This window comes from Kogia breviceps, chromosome 1 (assembly GCF_026419965.1).
Source record: "Kogia breviceps isolate mKogBre1 chromosome 1, mKogBre1 haplotype 1, whole genome shotgun sequence".
NCBI classification, from domain to species: Eukaryota; Metazoa; Chordata; class Mammalia; order Artiodactyla; family Physeteridae; genus Kogia; species Kogia breviceps.
This window is the reverse complement of record NC_081310.1, coordinates 127,846,507-127,867,213: the sequence shown is the minus strand read 5'-3', so window position 1 is coordinate 127,867,213 and position 20,707 is coordinate 127,846,507. Positions and strand designations below refer to the sequence as shown.

At 40.5% G+C, this 20,707-nt stretch overlaps 1 protein-coding gene across 23 annotated transcripts in view; it reads right to left on the bottom strand.

Annotated features, from left to right (window-relative positions):
- Positions 1-20,434, bottom strand: part of SSX2IP (SSX family member 2 interacting protein) — a 42,877-nt gene extending 22,443 nt beyond the window's left edge. For 6 of the 23 annotated variants that reach the window (XM_059060366.2, XM_067043522.1, XM_067043506.1 and 3 more), the window contains exons 1-4: positions 20,234-20,398; positions 1,630-1,761; positions 868-1,037; positions 189-401 (exon numbers count right to left, since the gene is read on the bottom strand). In XM_059060366.2, the coding sequence (XP_058916349.1) occupies positions 189-401; positions 868-1,037; positions 1,630-1,672 (426 nt within the window). In that variant the 5' untranslated portion in view covers positions 1,673-1,761; positions 20,234-20,398. Of the gene's footprint in view, positions 1-188; positions 402-867; positions 1,038-1,629; positions 1,762-13,012; positions 13,083-19,969; positions 20,096-20,233 lie in introns of those variants that run through there. The other 17 variants (XM_059060410.2, XM_067043468.1, XM_067043549.1 and 14 more) reach the window with 14 other exon arrangements.
- Positions 20,435-20,707: the final 273 nt, after the last annotated feature.

The following is a 20,707-nucleotide window of genomic DNA, read 5'->3' as shown; positions in this document are numbered from 1 at the left end:
TAGATAGTATTAGGAAGCAGCAGAACTGATTTGTACAAATTACATTCAGTATTACTTTCCAGTTTAAAAAAATCCTAAAACTTAAAAAAAAACCCTAAAATGTGTTTGCTAAATAAATCCAATGAAAATTTATAGTTTCAAACTACATAACAATGGCACTGAAATACAAATTGAGATGTAATTTCTACCTTAAGTTTTGCATAGCAGTTCTGCAGATGGTCCATATCGCTTCCCAGTTTCAGATTCTGTGTTTCCACATTTTCCTGAGCTAGAAGGTTCTTGCGCTGAAGTACAAGTAGCTCATTCATACAATTTAAAACAGCAACTATATTTAATTCTCTCTTTGTCTCTTTACCTTTGGATTCTTCATATAATGAAGGAAAACCGAAAGTAGTCAATTCCTAGTAGGAGAAAATGTTTTCCTAAAAGTTGGTTACCGGACAACTTAATAAATAAACAAAAGACAGAAATATTTTCTGAGAAAGAAAACTATCCTGAGGTAGTTAAGAAAGTAGCACCTATGCCAAAGGACAAAGAATTAAGAGAACTGGGCTCTTTTAGCCTCTGCTCTACAATCACCTGTGATCTGGGGAAGGCACTTAGGTTTCTGCATCAGTAAAATAAGGGTAAGACTCCCCGTGGAGGGGCCCCTGTGGTGATGGGGGATCCAACCTGCTCCAGACAAAAACGTTTGCCTCGTGTATCTAGACTAGATGGTCACCAAGGTCCTCTGCAAATCTAATACAAGTCTCGGGCCAATATGTAACATACTTGTGCTTGACAAGTTTTTCTCATACCTTTGATATGTTCTATTATATAACATGATTTATGTTATTTATTGCTTCTTACAAAAACAAAACATGTTACCTGATCAAGATATGAAATACTTTGTTCAATATTCTCTTCTGTGCAGAAGGCACTAAAAAAACTGTGCACATTTTTTGATAAAGGTATTGAAGAGCATAGCACTTGCTGTGAGTATAAACTTGATGGAGACATCTTTGTTTCTGAGGTATATTGAGAGATATATTTGCTTTCTGAAAGAATCAGTAAAAGGCATTTATGTAAATAATTTGTAAAAATGCATACAAAGCTAACAACATAATCTCCATTACCAAAGATTTTGTTTGAATTATTGAAATATATTTAAGTTTTTTCAAATTAGGACAAAGCTGGTTTTTGTATGAAAACTATGTAATTTTTTCCAAAAAGATACAACTAATAAAGTGGTGCTCTTAGAAAAGGCATGTTAATCTACAATACACTATCTTAATTTACAATACGTTAGATTTATAAAATAGATAAAACCCACTTGTCTATGCACTCAAAGTTTATGTGATTAAAGAGATAAATCAGAGAAATGTACTGAAGTAGCCAATGAATTTATTTCAAATGCAGAAAAGTCTCCTCCTCAAGTAATCAACTATTCAGCCAAAGCACTTAACCCCACTGATTAGGCACAATACTTAGCTCTCCGTGATAATTTTACTGAAGATGAAAATTATATATTTTACAACTATTTATGTCTCTCTCTAGTTACATCTTCAATATTTTTGGTAATTACAGTGTCATTGAAAATTAACCTTTATAATTACTGCTTTTGCTTACAAATATTCTAAACTCAGTTACCTGAAGACAGACCTGGATCTGTAACAGTCATCCAATCTCCCATAGCAATCGCCAGAGCCAGGATACCTGAGGAACCAGTTCAGCAGTGAAACATTCAGCCTAGCTGCTGTCACTCTTCTATGTAGGCATCTCCTTAGAAAACAAATCACAGAATAATAGCATCTAATTAAAAATATGAACGCAAATATAAAGCCAATGTGTAAGAATTAGTTGTATGTACTTCAAAACAGATGGATTCTGCATTATTTACCTCCTGTACTCTCATACAGAACATAGTAGGGCTTAATAATAATAATTGTGTGGTGTGTATGCAAGAATCAAGGTAAATGGCTTCTCGGGTTATACTAAGGTATTCCCATTACTTCATACACAAAGTACATGGTACATGATCTGACTCACAATATAAGGTACAGAATTGTACTAAGTAATAAATATTTCCAAACTATACCCTTTAAAGTACAATTCCTACTTACATAGATGAAAAGATGAAAAATTTCTTGGCCAGCATTCCCATTTTTTGTTGTTTTTACTAACTATACTAACAAAACTTTTAATTACAATTCCTAGTGTTGGCATAGACTTGGTGAAATGAATACTCCCATACACTGCTCTCCAGAAAAATCAGATCAATTTATACTACTACCAAGCAATCTGGCAATATGTATCAAGTCTTAATAATGAAAATATATTTTGATCCAGAAATTCCACTTTTAAAATTTTATCCTAATAAAACAACAATTTTCACAAAGATTCACCTATATATTGTTCTTTACAATGCCCCCCCCAAAAAAAACCACCCAGAAATAACATATATGTTCCACAGTAGGAGACTGGTTACATAAATAATACATTTATATGCTGGAATACCATGTAACCTTTAAACACAGCCATGTAGAATGAGGGTGGCTAACAAATACACAAAAGGCAAGAAATGCATATGAATAAAGTAGACTAAGAAACACATAACCGTTTTAGTCTATTATTGATTCCTCTACTTTTTTACAGAGATAATGAAAGTAGTAACTATTTCTCCACCATAAAAAAATTCAAATGAGGGCTTCCCTGGTGGTGCAGTGGTTGAGAATCCGCCTGCCGATGTAGGAAACACGGGTTCGTGCCCTGGTCCAGGAAGATCCCACATGCCGCAGAGCAACTAAGCCCGTGAGCCATGGCCGCTAGGCCTGCGCGTCCGGAGCCTGTGCTCCGCAACGGGAGAGGCCACAACAGTGAGAGGCCCGCATACCGCAAAAAAAAAAAAAAAAAAAAAAAAAAAAAAGTTCAAATGAAATTATAAACAGCAAATGGAAATTGATTTCAAGGTCAGGGATATGAAGAGGAGAGGTGAAGACTACAGGCAAACTGGAGAACACATGTCAACACTTTGGACAAGCTGCTTCCCAGCCACAATAAATTGTGGCCAAAAGAGAAAGCAATTCCCGTGCTGATACATCTTTCCATTTTTTAAGAAATGTTGAAATTCTGGATTTCTATGTGAAATCTCCTAATTTTAAAATATTAGACGCTAATTAAAAAGAGTAACTACGCAAGCTATCCAGTGGAAGGGGGAACAGCTGGAAGGGGGAGATGAGAGCACCACCTACGCTTTGATCTGAGAGGTGGCTACTTCGGCACACACAACAGGATGATTCATGAAGCTGTACACTTACCGCCTGCACACTTGACTGAATGGCAATTATACCTCAAACACCACTACTGTTTAAAAAGCCAAATAAAATGCGTCTTTAGGCCAGATCTGGACTGTAGATCAAGAGTTTACCACCTCTCTTCTGAATATTTAAGACTGTGGGGAAATATTCACAATATAATGTTAAAGTGACATGAAATTTTTCATTCATTCAATAAAATTTTAATTGTGCTACTATGTGCCAGGCATGCTTTTCTAGGCATGGGAGAAGCCCTGCTCTCAAGAAGTCCACATTCAGGTAGGGAAAAAAACAGGTAAGAAGTAAGCAATAAATTACAGTAACATCACACTCAGAGTGATGAGAATAAAGAAAATAAAACACAGTAACGAGAGTATTAGGGTGGGGGAGTGGTATCTAGATCCGTCAAGGAACGCTGCGTTGAGATGCTGATATTTGAACTGAGAACTAAATGATACGGAATCAACTACAAGATGGTCAATGACCAGAGGAGTCCAGGTGGAGGAAACAGCATGTACAAAAATCCAAGATGGAAAGAACTTGGTACATATTAAAAATATACAAGTGGCCGGTACACCTGAAGCACAGAAAGCAAGAATAGATGTATAAAGCTGGATTTTCTCTAAATTGCAATGAAAAGCTCTTAAAATAGTTTAGGCAGGAAAGCAACGTGATCTCTTTTTAGGCTTTAAAAAAGATCAGTATGGCCACTCTATCTACCCTGTGAGATTATAGGTGGGCAATAGTGGGCACTGATGAAATCAGGCTACCGCAACTTCTTGTTCGGGCAAGAAGACCAGTGTTGCACTACGTCTCTGACAGTGGAAGCAGAGACATGTGGATAAATTAGGGATGTGTCCTGGAGATAGAACCTTCAGGATTTGCAGATGGAGTGAAACAAGGACAAAAGAGCAAAAGAGAGATGACAAATAATTCCTAGATTACAGAGCAACATAAAATATATACTCGTGCAAATGACTGTATGTGTCATATAATACATTATGATATCATACACACAGAAGGTTATCTAGTTTGGCACTGATCTTTTGCTACTCATGTGCCTTGAGAAGAGCACCTTGAACTCTTTGGCACTTCCCAGTGACCTCAAATGGGTACCTTCAGCAACAGGAAGAGCAGGATGAAGGTTGAATCTGCATCCAGAAAGACAAATGATCTTACTTTTAGTTTTCAGAGATATTAGCTATAAGCAAAACAGGACCCAAGGGACAATAAATCCAACTATTCTAACCCGGCTCTGCTTTGGGTAACTTACTTAACCTCTCCAAGCCCTAGTTTCCTCACTGGTAAATTGCCATTATCCCCTAAGGATTAAGTGAGATAATGTACATAAAGTATTTAGCACACTGCCTGGCATATGGGACACATGTAATTAATATCAGTTGTTACCATCATCACTTAGACACAGTTCTGACTGTTTGGTATAAATAACAGGATTCTAAAACCTGTAACAAAATGCATTGTTGCTCTTAATAAGGATTGAACATAAATCCTTTGAAGACCTGAGACAGACATCACTAGAAAATATAACAGTGTGCCTAAGTGCCTTTTCTCCTCATACAGAAAGATTATTAAACACCAATGTGTCTACTACATATCCATACTTTAAAACTGTAATTTAAGTCAGTTACTCTTAGTCTGTAAATTTAGTTCTCCAGTGTCTACAGGTTTCACCAGCAAGTTGTTCCCTGTCCTGTAAAAAATAAAAACAAAAAAACCTTGCAAAATATTCAGGTCTAGTTAAATGTTCAAAGTGAAAACCAAAACTCCATTCTGAAGTGCTATGAAACAAAACTTAGGAAGAGTATATAATTTCACACCATTTAAAAAGTTTCTATGTATCCTCTTCTGTTCAATGAGGCACCAAATTACACACAATGAGGCTTGTGATAAAAGAAAAGTTACCCAACCAGTCTTTCCAAGAACAGATACTTAACACTTATCAATATGCATCCCAAAACCAAGAGACTAATTTAAGCAAAGTATTCTATTCTAGCTTAATCATAGCTAAAATTTCATTGATGACGGTTACAAACTATTATGTTATATTAAAATAAGTCAATATTAATTTCAAAAGCAAAATAAGAAAGATAACAGAAGTATCTCTGCTTTGCATAAATCTAATACCATCACAAGTCCCTTTCAACTTGAAAGCTTTAAAAGCAGCCATAGAGAACTCCATTAAAGCTTGGTGCTGGAACACAGAATTAAGTTCCATATTTTATATAAAAATTATTATTATTACATATTAATCATGTCATAGCAAACCATTATATAGTGGACATGATTATCCACGACAAGTCATGTAAAGAACAAGGTTGGTTATGCTAGCACTGTTACTATAGGTTCATCACAGAAGAAGAAAGAAAAACAGTTAACAGTTAATTGTGCTTTGGTTCAAGTAATCTGTAACCCCCAATTCTCTCTATATACCATTAATTAGAGTAGCTGCCCAAATTCCCAAAATAATGAGTGAACTGTATGAGCGAAACCTGAAGATTAAAGAATTTAAACAACTTGTAAAAGTCATTTCATTCATCCAAGATTGAAGGGAAAAATCTTGAAATAAATTAAAGAAAAAAAATCTATAAAGTAATCCATAATTAAGAATTTTATCTCCTATTCGACACATCAGAAAGACATAGTTTTGTTCCCTCCTAGTGGATAACATGTATATAAGCATATAATAAACTTCCCTGTTCCAAGTATTTCTCTCAAGTACATTCCAGTAAATCTTCATAACAGAAAATCGTACTAATTTCAGTAAAACTGCAATTACTTCAGTAAAAATGTTATCTCACTATTTCTGAAGAACTACTTTGGCATGCCTCTATGTTGCTATAGGCCCCAAGTACAACATCACATACTTGAGTGTAAAATAAGCAAGGGTACTCTCGTCTTTTCTGAGTAAAATGATTATGCTGAACTTAAGAATTACCGAGTAGCATTTTCTAGGTTAGGATCCTGACAGAAAATTGGGAAGCAGTGTGACATTTGAACATAATTATACTGTTTCTGAAAGAAAATGAAGATTTTAGTAAGTTTCAAAAAAAAAAAAAAAAATCTATCACTCTTCGTGTCAAAGTATTTTCTTTCATATGTATTTATCTATATTACAGACAGGAAACTTGAGCTCAGGGAAGTCAACAGGATTGCCTGAGGTCACACTTCTAATTGGTTGTGAAGCCTGGACACAAATCTGCAGTCTTCAAAACCATGCTTCTTTTCTACCATTCAACCTTTCAACACCGTACACACAATCAATTAATCTAGCTATGTTAAAAGTAGAATATAATAAAAGACTGACATCAAGGTTCTTTAAAAGACTGAGTTCCTATAATTCATTCTAAATGATTCCACTCAGAACACACAATTCTTAAAGGACCTTACCTACTACTTAAATTGAGGTACACTTGTAAACTTCTCTGCTGTGCCACAAACAATAGTTTTTTTCTCTTTTATGAATACTTGGCTTTAAAAAGGCATAAAGGGCTTCCCTGGTGGCAGAGTGGTTAAGAATCCGCCTGCCAATGTAGGGGACACGGGCTCGAGCCCCGGTCCGGGAAGATCCCACATGCCACGGAGCAACCAGGCCCGTGAGCCACAACTACTGAGCCTGCGCCTCTGGAGCCTGTGCTCCGCAACAAGAGAGGCCGCGATAGTGAGGCCCGCGCACCGCGATGAAGAGTGGTCCCCGCTTGCCGCAACTAGAGAGAGCCCTCGCACAGAAACGAAGACCCAACACACCCAAAAATAAATATAAAAATTAAAAAAAAAAAGGCATAAAAACAACTCCCAGAAATGAGATCACTTCCACAGAAAGTTTGAGGGTGGAATTAACTCATTTTACCATTTATTCCTAGAATAAATATTAAGACAACATCAAAACTAAGTTTACAGATCTTTAGCAAAAACATTTGTGATTCAGGTTAATTATATGTTTTTTTCCAACAGAAAAGTTCCTTGCCTGGTTCTTCTTCTTCCTTCTACCCCAAAGACTCGGGGCTGCCCAATATATATGAACCGCTTATAGAATTTTGGGGCAGGCAGCCTTTAGGACGGCCCCCATTATTCCTGTACACCTTTAGGTCATTCTGCTCGAGTGTGGGCTGAATTTCGTGACTCACTTCTAACAAACAGAATAAAGCAGAAGGGACTGGATTTCACTTCCAAATTAGGTTATAAAAAGGGCATGCCTTCCATATGGGGTCATTTCTCACTCGCTCTATCTTAGATCCCTCTTTCCAGGGAAAGCAGGCTGTCACAGCTGTCATGTTGTGAGCAGCCCCATGAAAGGCTGATGTGGCAAGGAACCAATGTCTCCAGCCAGCAGCCAGTGAGGACCTGAGGCCGGCCAGGAGCCAGGCGAGTGAGTCTGGAAGTAGATCCTCTCCAGTCAAGCCTTGAGATGTCCACAGTCTTGGTCAACACCTACAGGCAGCCTAGTGAGAGACCCCGAGCCACAGGCACCCAGCTAAGTGGCACCCAGATTCCCAATGGACAAAAATTGGGAGATAAAGGCCTTAAGCAGCTAAACTCTGGAGTAATTTGTTATGCAGCAATAGATAACATCAGTTTTTAAATATATTTACATATATATGTTACATTTCTGAGTCCCTTCCATAATTACATGTTTCTTGCTGAAACATAACTAAAGCAATACCATGCACTACAAAAGCAACTCATCAGGTATATGACAATGGTATCATGCAGTATTACAACAAATCACTCCATATTATTATAGCTGGATGTCTCCCAAACTAGTTTATGAACTTCTACAAGGTGGGGAATGTATTCATCTTCGTATTCAACAGTTCCTGAAACACAGCAGGTGCTCAGCAGATGTTTATAAAATGAACTGAGTCCCACATATGGCACACTCACTCCAGCCTGTGTGCTCCACAGATGCTTTCTTCTTTTCACCTGCCTCTAAACTAACGCTTCTTCAAAGCACAGCTCACCCACCATCATCCCCTCCACACAGGCCATTAAACTCTATTCTCTAGGTCCTCCTAGTTTATTTCATCTTTCCTAGTTAGACTCTTCAGTCACATTCTCCATTTCTATATCCACCACCCCATCTTAACAGACAGAATAATCAACAAATACCCAAGTAAATAACTGATGGTAAATTAGCACATTCCTTCCAGCAAGCAAAAGTGGATAAATGAAACAGCAATGGAAGAGATGCACAAGATGTGAGTCCTTTAGAGAAAAGTACTACTCTTCATCATCCCCCAAATCTCTCCTAACACTTCTACCCACGGAAAGGAGAGCTTGGCAGAAACGTAAGCAATGTCTTGATTACAAGATTTCCTTCATACAGTACACTATTTTAAGTGTTCGTTTCAAGTTCACTTGAAGTTCAAACTTGAGAAGGCACAACTGCCTACCTAATCGGAATTCTAAAACAAACTTCAATCAAGTATCAGAAAATAATAGTTTTTTCATTATACAGGAAGGTAGTAACATGATACCATCTGGACTTCTAAATATTACACAGGATTTTTCACAAATAACCAACTAAAGTCTTTGCTAAATTCTCACAAAGTTAGAGTTACCCAACCGCTGGGTTAAGAAAATAAAATTGTTAAAACTAAGTCTTTAAACATTAGTCCTTACAAATTCAGTCATAAAACATAAGAATTTAGTTATCTGCATACTTTCATAGATGTTATTATTCTCAAAAACCAAATACATACCACCTTCTACTATAATTTTGTTCCAAAGGAGACTATAGCTTTCAATTCCATTACAAATACCTCTGCCATCTAATACAAAACCATTCGTCTATGGATATCAGTACAGATAACTACTAAATTCAACGTCTTAGAACCTACTTTTTACAAATTTAAAATCCAAATGATATCATCTGAGTGGCATAATAGTATAGATATTTTTCCACAGAAATAAATTCTTCTTCGTAAATTAAATTTTAATATATATCTGAATGGCTGAAACTGAAAATCTGGTATTCCTTTAATCATCTGCCCCCTTGCTGAGTTTGTGGCTCTGAGGAGGATTTAGAGTTGGGGAGCACAGTGCAAACCATGTGAGCCTCACAGGCCTGGGTCAGACAGGTCGTATCCTGACCGAGCTGGTCATATCCTCTCTGAGCTGGTTTCCTCACCTGGAAAACAGGGTGATACTATCTACTCTGTAGGGTGGTTATAGGTATTTAATGGGGTAAGGGGTGAAAAACTAAGTACAGAATACCTAGGGGGCTGATCTAATAAACACATGCCAGGTGCTGTTCTAAATGCTTTACATACTTCACGAAGGCAACCTTCACAACCCTACGAGTTATCACATTATTTCCTTTTCAGAGATAAGGGAACTGAGGCACAGAAAGGTTAGGTAATTTGCCCAGGGTCACGCAGCTGGCAAGTGGCAGAGCCAGGGGATATTCCCTACCCCACACCAGAGTCCATTCTCTTAACTATCATGTGTTGCTGCTTCATGGATGAGAGGCCCAGGAACAAGTATCTCCTACCACCACTCATGAGATCGTATCTCCCAATTGGGCAAAGACTGCACAAAATAGTGTGAAGATACAAATTGCAGCAAAATATTTCATGCGTTTCCCTTAGGGCTGAGGGATACAATCTCAGTGAAGTAGACCTGCATGTATAGCATGAAAAAAAAAGTTATGAAAAACAAGAATAGTTTGATAACCACTTTTTACTAAATCAAACTATCTAAATATATTTAGGAGAAAAGTGTGGAAAGGTTACAAACTGTTCCCAAGGACATTCCTGGGGAATGGGATGTTCGGGCGTAGTGAGAGGTGGGCCAGGGTTTTCACTTCTTCTACAGCACACCTTTATACCACTGTTATGTTCTAGGGCACTTCTTATTTTGTAAAACTTTTAGAGGCAGTGGATTCAGGCACAGTTACTAAGACAATGTGTGTGGATGCACTGCCACCTCCCCCACCTCCCCATCCCAGAGAGTAGCACCCCTGCCCTTTAGTGGAAATATCAGTGTAGACAAATAATAAATGTGCCCCCCCCATTGATCAATTACACTTCTAGCACCTAGCCTGCCCCTGCCCTGTGTTCACACATACGAGTGGGCAAGGGTGCTGCAGCCTTCACACTGACCCTGGCCATGTCAGAGCATGTCTGTGTGGAGTCAGCCCATCAGGGAGGCTTCCGCACCACTGACGCAAAGAGTGAAGACACAGAGTGCTGGCTGGCCTGGCAAAGGTGGACTCTTCTTCCAGCTCAGTTACAATTTAAACGCAGTGGGAAGAAAGAAGAGGGAGGCTGACTTTGATTTATAACTATTAAGATTCTTTTCAAAAAAGAATGCTCTCAATCTAGCAACCTTCTGTGACTCAAGCAACTACTAAAGTGTGTTTCTCTGCTTCAAGAGAGTAGCTGATGAAGTGAGACAGTATGTTCTTAGAGCCTACGCCACATCATCCGGCATTTCATTACACAATGACTTCTTACTGCTCATGTTTTCATCTGTTTTGGTCTTGGCTCTCCAATTAAACTCATTTTTTCAGGGCACTGCCACCTCAGGGAAGCTGCACAAGGCTCTGAAAGAGCCCCAGACAAGAGCCAGGGACCACAGTTCCCACAGCCACTTCCATCACACACTGAGCAACCTTGAGCAGGCCATGATTTCTTTGGTTTTCAGTTTCCACATCTGTAAAATCAGGAGGTCGAGCTACATGATCTTTAAAGAATCTTCAGTTCTATTAACTACGATTTTTACATTTCTCATGGGGCCTAATATGAGAATTGAATACAGCTATTTATATTAAAATGTTCTTCACATTTTTATAGCAGAATGTACACACACTGTCTTCACAACCACGTTTATCAAATGAGATTCTACCTAATTTTTTTTGATTCTACCTAATTTTAAGAATAATTAAGCATAAATGATTTACTTGAAACAAGTAAATTTAAAGCATTTTACACGTATTCACTGATTCAATATCACAATAACTCAAATAATCATTTCCCCCCATTACAGATGAGGAAACTGAGGCCCAGAGAGCTTTCTTGCCCAAGATCACATAGTTAGAATATGACAAAGTCAAGAATCAAACCATAAGAGTCCAGCACATTTAACTACACACCCTACTATCTTTGTTGTAGGAGAGGAAGGAATACACAATACGTGAGCTGCTTTTTCAAACCCAACACACATACAGGTTCTTGCTTCTCTACCACCTCGCCTTGAGACCAAAGTATAATCCAATAGTATTATTCCAACTGAGTAACTGGAATGTGAACTGTATAAAAGCAGACAAAATATTAAATGTTACAGAAATTCAAAAAAATTTTTGAAAAATCTAGTCAATATATACAGCCCAAATTGCCAGGCTTTCCCCAAACTGCCATCCCTTCTCTTTGTGCTTCCAGAACACTTTGCATTAACTCTGTAGTACAGATCTAACCATAATGAAACTTCTTTCCCACTACTAAGCTGCGTTCCTGGTCAGCAAGCCTGTCAGCATATTGTTTGTACCCTGCTTTGGTGTAAAAACAATACATTTGGTATCATAACTGACCCACTGTCAGTATGGAACCCAATAAAGTTTGCTGAATGAATGTCAACTAAGTTCAATGATGTATTAGTGTGAGGTATTCTACTGTAATATTATGACAGACAAGAATCAACACTTTAGTCATGCTGAGACTTAGAAAGGCTTTCAAATGAGTCTTAAGTGATGCCAGCTTGGAGAATCAGGAAGGCAATTAGATGTATGAATCAAGATCATGATAATTTAGAGACAGTATACCAACTTCAAATTCTTCCAGGGCAGAGGTAGGAATAGCAGCAATCATTCTTAAAAGAGGATTAAGAAAAAAAACAAAAAAAGCACATTAATCTAACTTTGTAAATTTGAAAGCTAAGAAGTCCAAATAAAATTTAAAAAACAATTGTCATTTATTGGTATTTCATTCTCAAAATTAGGTAAAAGGTAATGACTTTTACTAAAGGCAATGGAAATAACAAAGAAACTGAACACAATTCATGAATCTGTTCTGTGATAATGTAATCATGTATCTGTAACAGTTTTTTCAATGACTTAGCCCAAATTCAATCACTGGTTATAGGCCTCAACAATAGCACCTGAGAACTTGTTAAAAATGCACATTTTCAAGTCCCATTTCAGACCTACAGATTCCGAAACTTGGGGTGGGACCAAGAAATCACTCACTCACACACACACACAGTTCCTTAAATATTTCAAGCAATTCTAAATTCTACCCTGTCTGGCTATGAGGCATCAAGAGCCCTGGGGTTCTAGGCCTGACTACAGCCAACCCAGAGGTTGTTTTCGGTCACAGAATTCAAAGCCTCTGAGCCTCCCACTTAAAAGTACAAAAACAGGCAGTTTTAGCCACAGTTTCAGAGGATCCATGAAGCCATCCACAGATTTGCCAAGGATCTAGGACAGGGAATTAAGAACTTCTGTTCTAGCTAATTATGCGAAGCTGGTAGGAGAGAAGAACTGCTGCTCTGAGCCTTTACTACCCGCCAGAAGTATTCACCAGCTACGTCATTCACCCTTACAACAGCCCTAAGAAGGAATAGATAAAACACTACTTTATTGATGGAAAAACATGAAGCTCCGGGAGGTTAGATACCTTACCCAGTTGCAAACCTGGAAGATAGAAAGGAAAACCCAGCTGTTTTACCTGCAAGGTAAGAATAAAGATTAGTTACAGCCATACCTTGGAGATACTGTGGTTTGGTTCCAGATCACCGCAATAGAGCAAGTCACACAAAGGTTTTGGTTTCCCACTGCATATAAAAGTTATGTTTACATTACACTGTAGTTTATTACATGTACAACAACATTATGCCTGAAAAAACAATGTACATGCCTTACTTAAAAAATACTTCACTGGGCTTCCCTGGTGGTGCAGTGGTTGAGAGTCTGCCTGCCAATGCAGGGGACACGGGTTTGTGCCCCGGTCCGGGAAGATCCCACATGCCGCGGAGCGGCTGGGCCCGTGAGCCATAGACCCTGAGCCTGTGCGTCCGGAGCCTGTGCTCCGCAACGGGAGAGGCCACAACAGTGAGAGGCCCACGTACCACCAAAAAAACAAAAACAAACAAACAAAAAAAAAACAAACAAAAACAAAACAAACAAAAAAAAATACTTCACTGCTAAAAAATGTTAGCCATCATCTTACAACACAGGGTTGCCCAAGTGAAGCATAATAAAAAGAGGTATGTCTGTATTTGATTCTAAAGCCCAACAAACCCTGGCTTCCTCTTGATTCTCAAAAAGTGCCTGGAGGGACTTCCCTGGTGGGAAGTGATTAAGAATCCGCCTGCCAATGCAGGGGACATGGGTTGATCCCTGGTCCAGGAAGATCCCACGTGCCGCGGAGCAACTAAGCCCGTGTGCCACAACTGCTGAGTCTGCGCTCTAGAGCCCCCAAGCCACAACTACTGAGCCTGCAAGCCACAACTACTAAGCTCACATGCCACAACTACTGAAGCCCGTGTGCCTAGAGCTTGAGCTCTGCAACAAGAGAAGCCACCACAATTAGAAGCCCGCTCACCACAATAAAGAGTAGCCCGTTTGCCGCCAACTAGAGAAACTAGAGAAAGCCCACATACAGCAATGAAGACCCAACACAGCCAGAAATAAATAAGTAAATAAATAAACAATTCTTTTTAAAAAGTGCCTGGAGCAAATGATATAAATTCTGAGCCCATCTCCTCATTATAAAATAACACAGCTGATGATAGACTATTTATTGATGATTTCTAAAATGTCTTCTTGCTTTTACATGCTAGATCCTACATAGGAGGAGATTTCTAAAACTTGGATACTGAATACAAGCATACCACATTTTACTGTACTTTGCTTTACTGTGCTTTGCAGATATTGTGTTTACAAATTGAAGGTTTGTGGCAACTCTCCAAAAAGTCTATCTGTACCATTTTTCACAACAGTATTTGCTCATTTCATGTCTCTGTCCACATTTTGGTAATTCCTACAATATGTCAAACTTTTTCATTATTACTGTATTTGTATGGTGAACTGCAGTCAGTGATCCTTGATGTTACTACTGCAAAAAGATTAGGATTTGCTGAAGACTCAGATAATAGTTAGCATTTTTTAGCAATAAACTATTTTTTAATTAAGGTATGTACATTGTTTTTTAGCCATAATGCTACTGCATACTTAACAGACTATAATATAGTGTAAACATAACTTTTATATGCACTGGGAAACCAAAAAATTCATGTGACTCACTTTATTGCAATATTCACAAAACTGTGGTGGTCTGGAACCAAGCCCACTATTTCTCCGAGGGCACCTGTAGAAAGAATCATGCTGAAGGTGCCATCTTTTAGATAGGAAGCACAAACAACCAGATTAAAATCAACTGGCAAAAGACTGACAAACTCAAGACTGTGTCCTTTATAACCTAAACTACTTTATAACCTAAACAATACTCTTAGGTAAAAAGTACAGTCATCCCTCAGTTTCCAAAACGGATTGGTTCCAGGAGCCCCCGTGAATACCAAAATCTGAGGAGGCTCAAGTCCCTTATATAAAATGACAGTACAGTACAATGAATACAGTCGGCCCTCCTTATCCACAGGTTTCACAGCCAAGGATTCAACCAATCTGGGTTCAATTCAATTGACTGAATTCAATCCATGGTTGGTTGAATCCGTGGATATGGAGGGCCGAGTGTATATGCAATGGCGGGTTACAAATATCTACTAGCCACTCATTAAACTCAATTTTTTTTTTTTTTTTTTTTTTTGCGGTACGCGGGCCTCTCACTGTTGTGGCCTCTCCTGTTGTGGAGCGCAGGTTCCGGATGCGCAGGCTCAGCGGCCATGGCTCACGGGCCCAGCCGCTCCGCAGCATGTGGAATCCTCCAGGACCGGGGCACGAACCCGTGTCCCCTGCAACATCAGGCAGACTCTCAACCACTGCGCCACCACGGAAGCCCTAAACTCAATTCTTTTAGAATATTATTCTAGAAATCTCCTCCCACATTGTTTCCAAAATAGGTCCCATTTTCAGCAGGTCTGGCACAAAAATATTATGGAACAGAGCAATTAATGGTCAAGGGTTGGCTGGCTAACTTAGCCAGTGACAATGAGGACAATGAAGGACGGATATGAAATACTTCAAAGTTGGGCTGACAAACATGGTGACAATTATACAAAAGGAGGTATTTATTCTCTCATGTAAAAATCTGTCTTTGGTACTAAACAAATAACAGTGTCACACAGCTAAAGAGAACAGAGGACTAAGGTTACCAGTGGGTTTGGTTAAGTGAGTGGAGATATAAAGCTCCATGTAGAACTAACTGGGCTTATATATGCCCATATGAGACATTCAAATGGAGATAAACTCTAGGGCCTGGAGATCAAGACATCAGGGCAGATTTAGGAGTCATCAGCATACATGTGATAGCTGAATCTATACAGAAAAAAGGGGCAGCAGAAAGAACCCTAAAGAACATCAACATGTAACAGGTGAGTGCAGGTGACCTAGATGTAGGAGATAAAAATCCAGGGGTAGGGGGAGCTTTAGGAAAGCCGAGAAAAATAGTTTTAAAGAGGAGGAAATGATGAACAGCAACAAATGCCATAAAAAGGGCAAGAGCTAAATAGAATATTACATTGGATTTGGTAATTAGTGACTTTATGACAAAGTTGAGGGGTAAAAATGGACATTGGATTTCAGAAAAGTGATCAGCAAATAAGGAGATAATAAACAAAGGTCACTTGTTCGAGAAGCTGAGTTTAACAGAATATATTTAGCTTCTCTGAATGTAAAGGCTTCACCTGATACTCAGGGATAGATCCATGGGTGACTCTTAAAAAACACACAAAAAAATCCTGCCTTTAAGTTAGTTCTCATTCAGTTACAGCATTTTTATGTCAAATAGAAATATTAAGTGCTCAAAAGATGTAAAGTGTTTTTCCATGCACCATTCTGGATATTAACATGTTTTCTTATTTAATCCTTGCCAACCTATGAAGTAGGTATTACTATTACTAATTTACAAATAAGACAACTAAGGCACAGAGAAGATACGTTACTTGCTGAGGTCTCATAGCTAGCAGTATGGTAGTCAAGCCCAAAATTTCACACAAAAGAGTAAGAGGGAGGGTGGGCAATGTATGAAGTGAGGGTTAACAGATGAGAACTGTAAATGTTATAGTTAAGACTGTACTGACTGTTTAACCGGCCAAAGTTTAATATCTATTCAAGAACTTATTTTCAATTTGAAAGAATTTGTGTCTTCTCTCATCTCAGAATCTTACATTGCTAAGACCTGACATTTTTATGCCTCTTATGACACTCAGATTCAGCACTGCATTACAATTGTGTCATTTCTCCTACTGAAGTGCAAGTTACTTGAAAATGAGAGTGTATCTTATTTGTCTTTGTATCTCTATTCCCTCAATCTTAAAAGTAGAAGATACTACACTTACTGCAGTAACCATTTTGCAGTATACACAAATATCAAATTATGTTGTACACCTGAAACTAACACACCGTTACATGTCAATTATACCACAATTTAAAAAAGAAAGATTCTCAGTAAAGGTTGGTTGTACGAATAATCATTTTTACTTTTCTGAAGTTTCTGAGGGCTTCATTAACATATTTTTAAAGTCTTTAATCGCTGTGTAGACTGTTCTGCCTCAGATATTACTTGGATTGTCTATGGACCACGCAATTTACTGATTTTGGTGGAAATACCCTTCTGAAGTAAAAATCAAATATAATTCCCCTGGATAAAACCTTTTAAAGATTCCCTATCACCTACTAGTTAAAGGTCATAGCCCTGTTCTCCAACCTTAACCCTAACCCACTTTACCTGGTCCCAACTACCAAACCACCTATACTTCTTCAATGGTCCATTGCAACATATGTGTTCACTGGGTGAACGTCTCCTCCTCCAACAAGACAACTGAAATTCTTTTTTTAAATCATCATTACTTTTTAAAAAAATAAATTTATTTATTTATTTTGGCTGTGTCGGGTCTTCATTGCTGCGTGCGGGTTTTCTCTAGCTGCAGTTAGCAGGGGCTACTCTTCGTTGAGGTGCACGGGCTTCTCATTGCGATGGCTTCTCTTGTTGCGGAGCACGGGCTCTAGGCGCACGGGCTTCAGTAGCTGTGGCACACGGGCTCAGTAGTTGTGGCGCATGGGCTTAGTTGCTCCACGGCATGTGGGATCCTCCCAGATCAGGGCTCAAACCCATGTCCCCTGCATTGGCATGAGGATTCTTAACCACTGCGCCACCAGGGAAGTCCTGAAAGTCTTTTTTAAAGCCTTCTCATATTTGCAATTTTCATTTTCACTCTCTCCCTTACTACACTGTAAATTCCCTAAAAACAAACTCCACAAGGCAACACTGATCTTTTTCATCCTCAGATCTGGCAAGTAGAGGCTCAGTGAGTGTTTAATAAATGTTTATTAAAAGAGTAAATCATTGAAGCATAATTCAGTAAATCTGCAGGAACTATATAATACTGATCCATTATCAAAAGTAAAGCTTTTAGGTAGCTTTCCACTACTGATAAAGAATGGTGCACTTTTCTATTCTGTCTCTTTTTTTTTTTTTTTTTTTTTTTTTGTGATACGCGGGCCTCTCACTGTCGTGGCCTCTCCCGTTGAGGAGCACAGGCTCCAGACACGCAGGCTCAGGGGCCATGGCTCACGGGCCCAGCCGCTCCGCGGCATGTGGGATCTTCCTGGACCGGGGCACGAACCCGCGTCCCCTGCATCGGCAGGCGGACTCCCAACCACTGTGCCACCTGGGAAGCCCTCTATTCTGTCTCATCCCCAAAACTCGTGAATTCAAGATAACTTGTATCTCCATCACCAGCTAATCATGGGCACCATCACCGAACACACAAAAGAGACCCAAGGACTACCAAAACCTCTTTATGACCCAGTCAAACCAATAAGGCATGTTTACAACTATTGGTAAAAGATACGAAAAAACATCACTTAAAAGGCTTTGGAAGTGCTCCAATTTAAGTGCATGAAATGAACTAAAATGACACAATTCTGGGGCAGCATCTTTTTATCTCTAGGTGCATACCACATTGAAGGCACTCAAATATTTCACTTTTATAAAACCTGAGTCACAGCTAGCTTGGTCAAAGAGAAGTTATGTCAGGTTTTCAGGCAGCCCAAGAATATAATGTGTCAGCCTTGAGTCCTTAGGCAAATCATCTGAACTGTTAACATTTTCTTTTTCTCATACACTGCCTCAGCATGTCTGGAACGCAATGTGCTTTAACAAGTCCTGTCACAAGGTGCAATGTGTTAGGAGGAGATCTTCACATTTCATCCTAGAATAACTAAGTCTTCACAGTTATCTTCAAGCTGCTTCACCCATGTTACTTAATCCTGGGCCTTTATTATCTTCATTGTACAGATGGGGGAAGGAAGGATATAAAATGACTTGGCTGAAGAGGTCCAGCAAGTCACCAAAAGAGCCTTCATTTTAACTATCAGTTTCTCATCCTCTCTTCACAGAACCATTTTGTTTGAGAAACTTTCACTGACAGAAGGCAGAAGAGAGCATCAAACTAGTTACTACCTTTTACTTGTTTAATTTGAATGAATAACCTAAGCTCCCTAGACCTGTAGGTTATGATAGCTCTAGGACAGGAGATTTGATGGATTAAGTTTTGCTGGAATCCAGATTCATAAATCTACCTCAAACTTCTAAATTTCGAGATAGCTTGACTTAAAGGCATTTTTTTTTCTCTGTCCAGATCTCTAATTTTTTCAAATTTTGCTCAGTTTCCTAAATGTGTCAAGTCATACCTACCTTTTCAGTTCAGGATCAAGGCTACCAGAATTTTCTCCTACTTAAACAGTAAACCAATCCCTCCTGAGCCATGAAGGATTCCAAGGCACCCACTAATCACAGCCAACTCTAGATCTAGACTCTAATCTGAACTGTTAGGGGAGCCCAGAAATTTCGAATTCCAAGCAACCCCTCTTACACCTCTGAACCACCCTTGGGAGGAGTGCCTCTTCTAATCGTCGCCCCATTATGGGGTCCAGAAAAGGGATATGTCAATAGTCTTAGATTGACAAAAACTATTATCCCCGTTGCAAGTAATGGTAACTTGGCAATCACAACTACGGACCTTGAAATGGGGTAATAACTTAAAGATCCCCACATTATACGTGCTGAGAACAAATTATTTAGCAGATTCCATTTCCTGGGCCCAAGTGACTTGCATAACTGGGCGATCAGCATGGGCTCGAAAGAGAGCAGGGAGCTCACAATTCAGTTTACTGTACTTTACCACAAAATTCTACACCAAAATATTCTCACACATGCCTGCCTGTAGATGATGCAAATTCTTACCCTAGTCTTTTAACTAGACCGCTGGCGGGGTTCTCTTCCTCTGCAGTGGCCACGGGCCACCAGCAACTCATTCTAACGGCTGTCCCCTGCGGCTCGAGCTAACAATCCCCCCAGCCCGCGAGTCCCGCAGCCTCTGCTACGCGGACACCTCAGCCCCAAACTGGTCATCCCCTCCTCCCCCACGTCCCCGCGTCGCTCGTCATCCCACGCCAGGCGCCACCCTCTCTCCATCCCCGATAGGATTTGGGGCTTAGCGCTGCGACCGCCACCAGGAGCGGTTTCCGAGCTGGCACCTACCTCCCACCTCCTCCTCCAGGCGCGGCCGGGGGTCACCGCTCGCCTTCCTCCTCCAACGGCCCCAACGGACGCGTCGAGCCTCCCGCAGAGAAGCGGGGCGCCGCGCCAGGTGCCGGTGCTCACCTCCGCGCCCTCCCGCCCGCCCCCCGCCGGCGCCCACCCCCCGCCCGCCTGCCCCAGGCCCCAGGCCCCAGGCCCCGCCGGCGCCGTTGCCCCTCCCCAGGCGAGCGCGTCACAATCCCCGGAGCAGGGCGAGGCTCTCACCGTCACGGCCCCCGGGGGCGGCGGAGACGCACCGCTCAGCGTCCTAAACCAGCTCGCGCAGCCCCGAGGGCCCGCACAGGCGCGGCGGCACGCAGCGCCCGGGCCGGCGGCCCCGCCTCCACCTCCAGCTCCCGCCTTCCCTGCCTCCGGCCAGGCTCCGCCTCTCCCCTCGCTGCAGCCTCCCGGGCTCTGCAGGTTTGCAAGGTTCCCACCCCGCCCCCGCGCCGCCGGCGCCGCAGGCCAGCCTCCTCCCATTGGCTCCGCCTGTTGCTAGGCGATGAACAACCGCGGCCTGCATTGGTCCGGTGGGGGCCCCTGAGTCTCCTCCCCACCTCCAAAAAAACCCGGAGAAAAAGAAAACCTTATCCCTAGAGCCCGAGCGGGATGCTGGCGCAGCTGTAGCTGCGGCACCTGTTACGCCCTTTGATTCACCCTGCCGGGCCCTGCTCCCCACCCCCTCCTCACGCCCGCGGA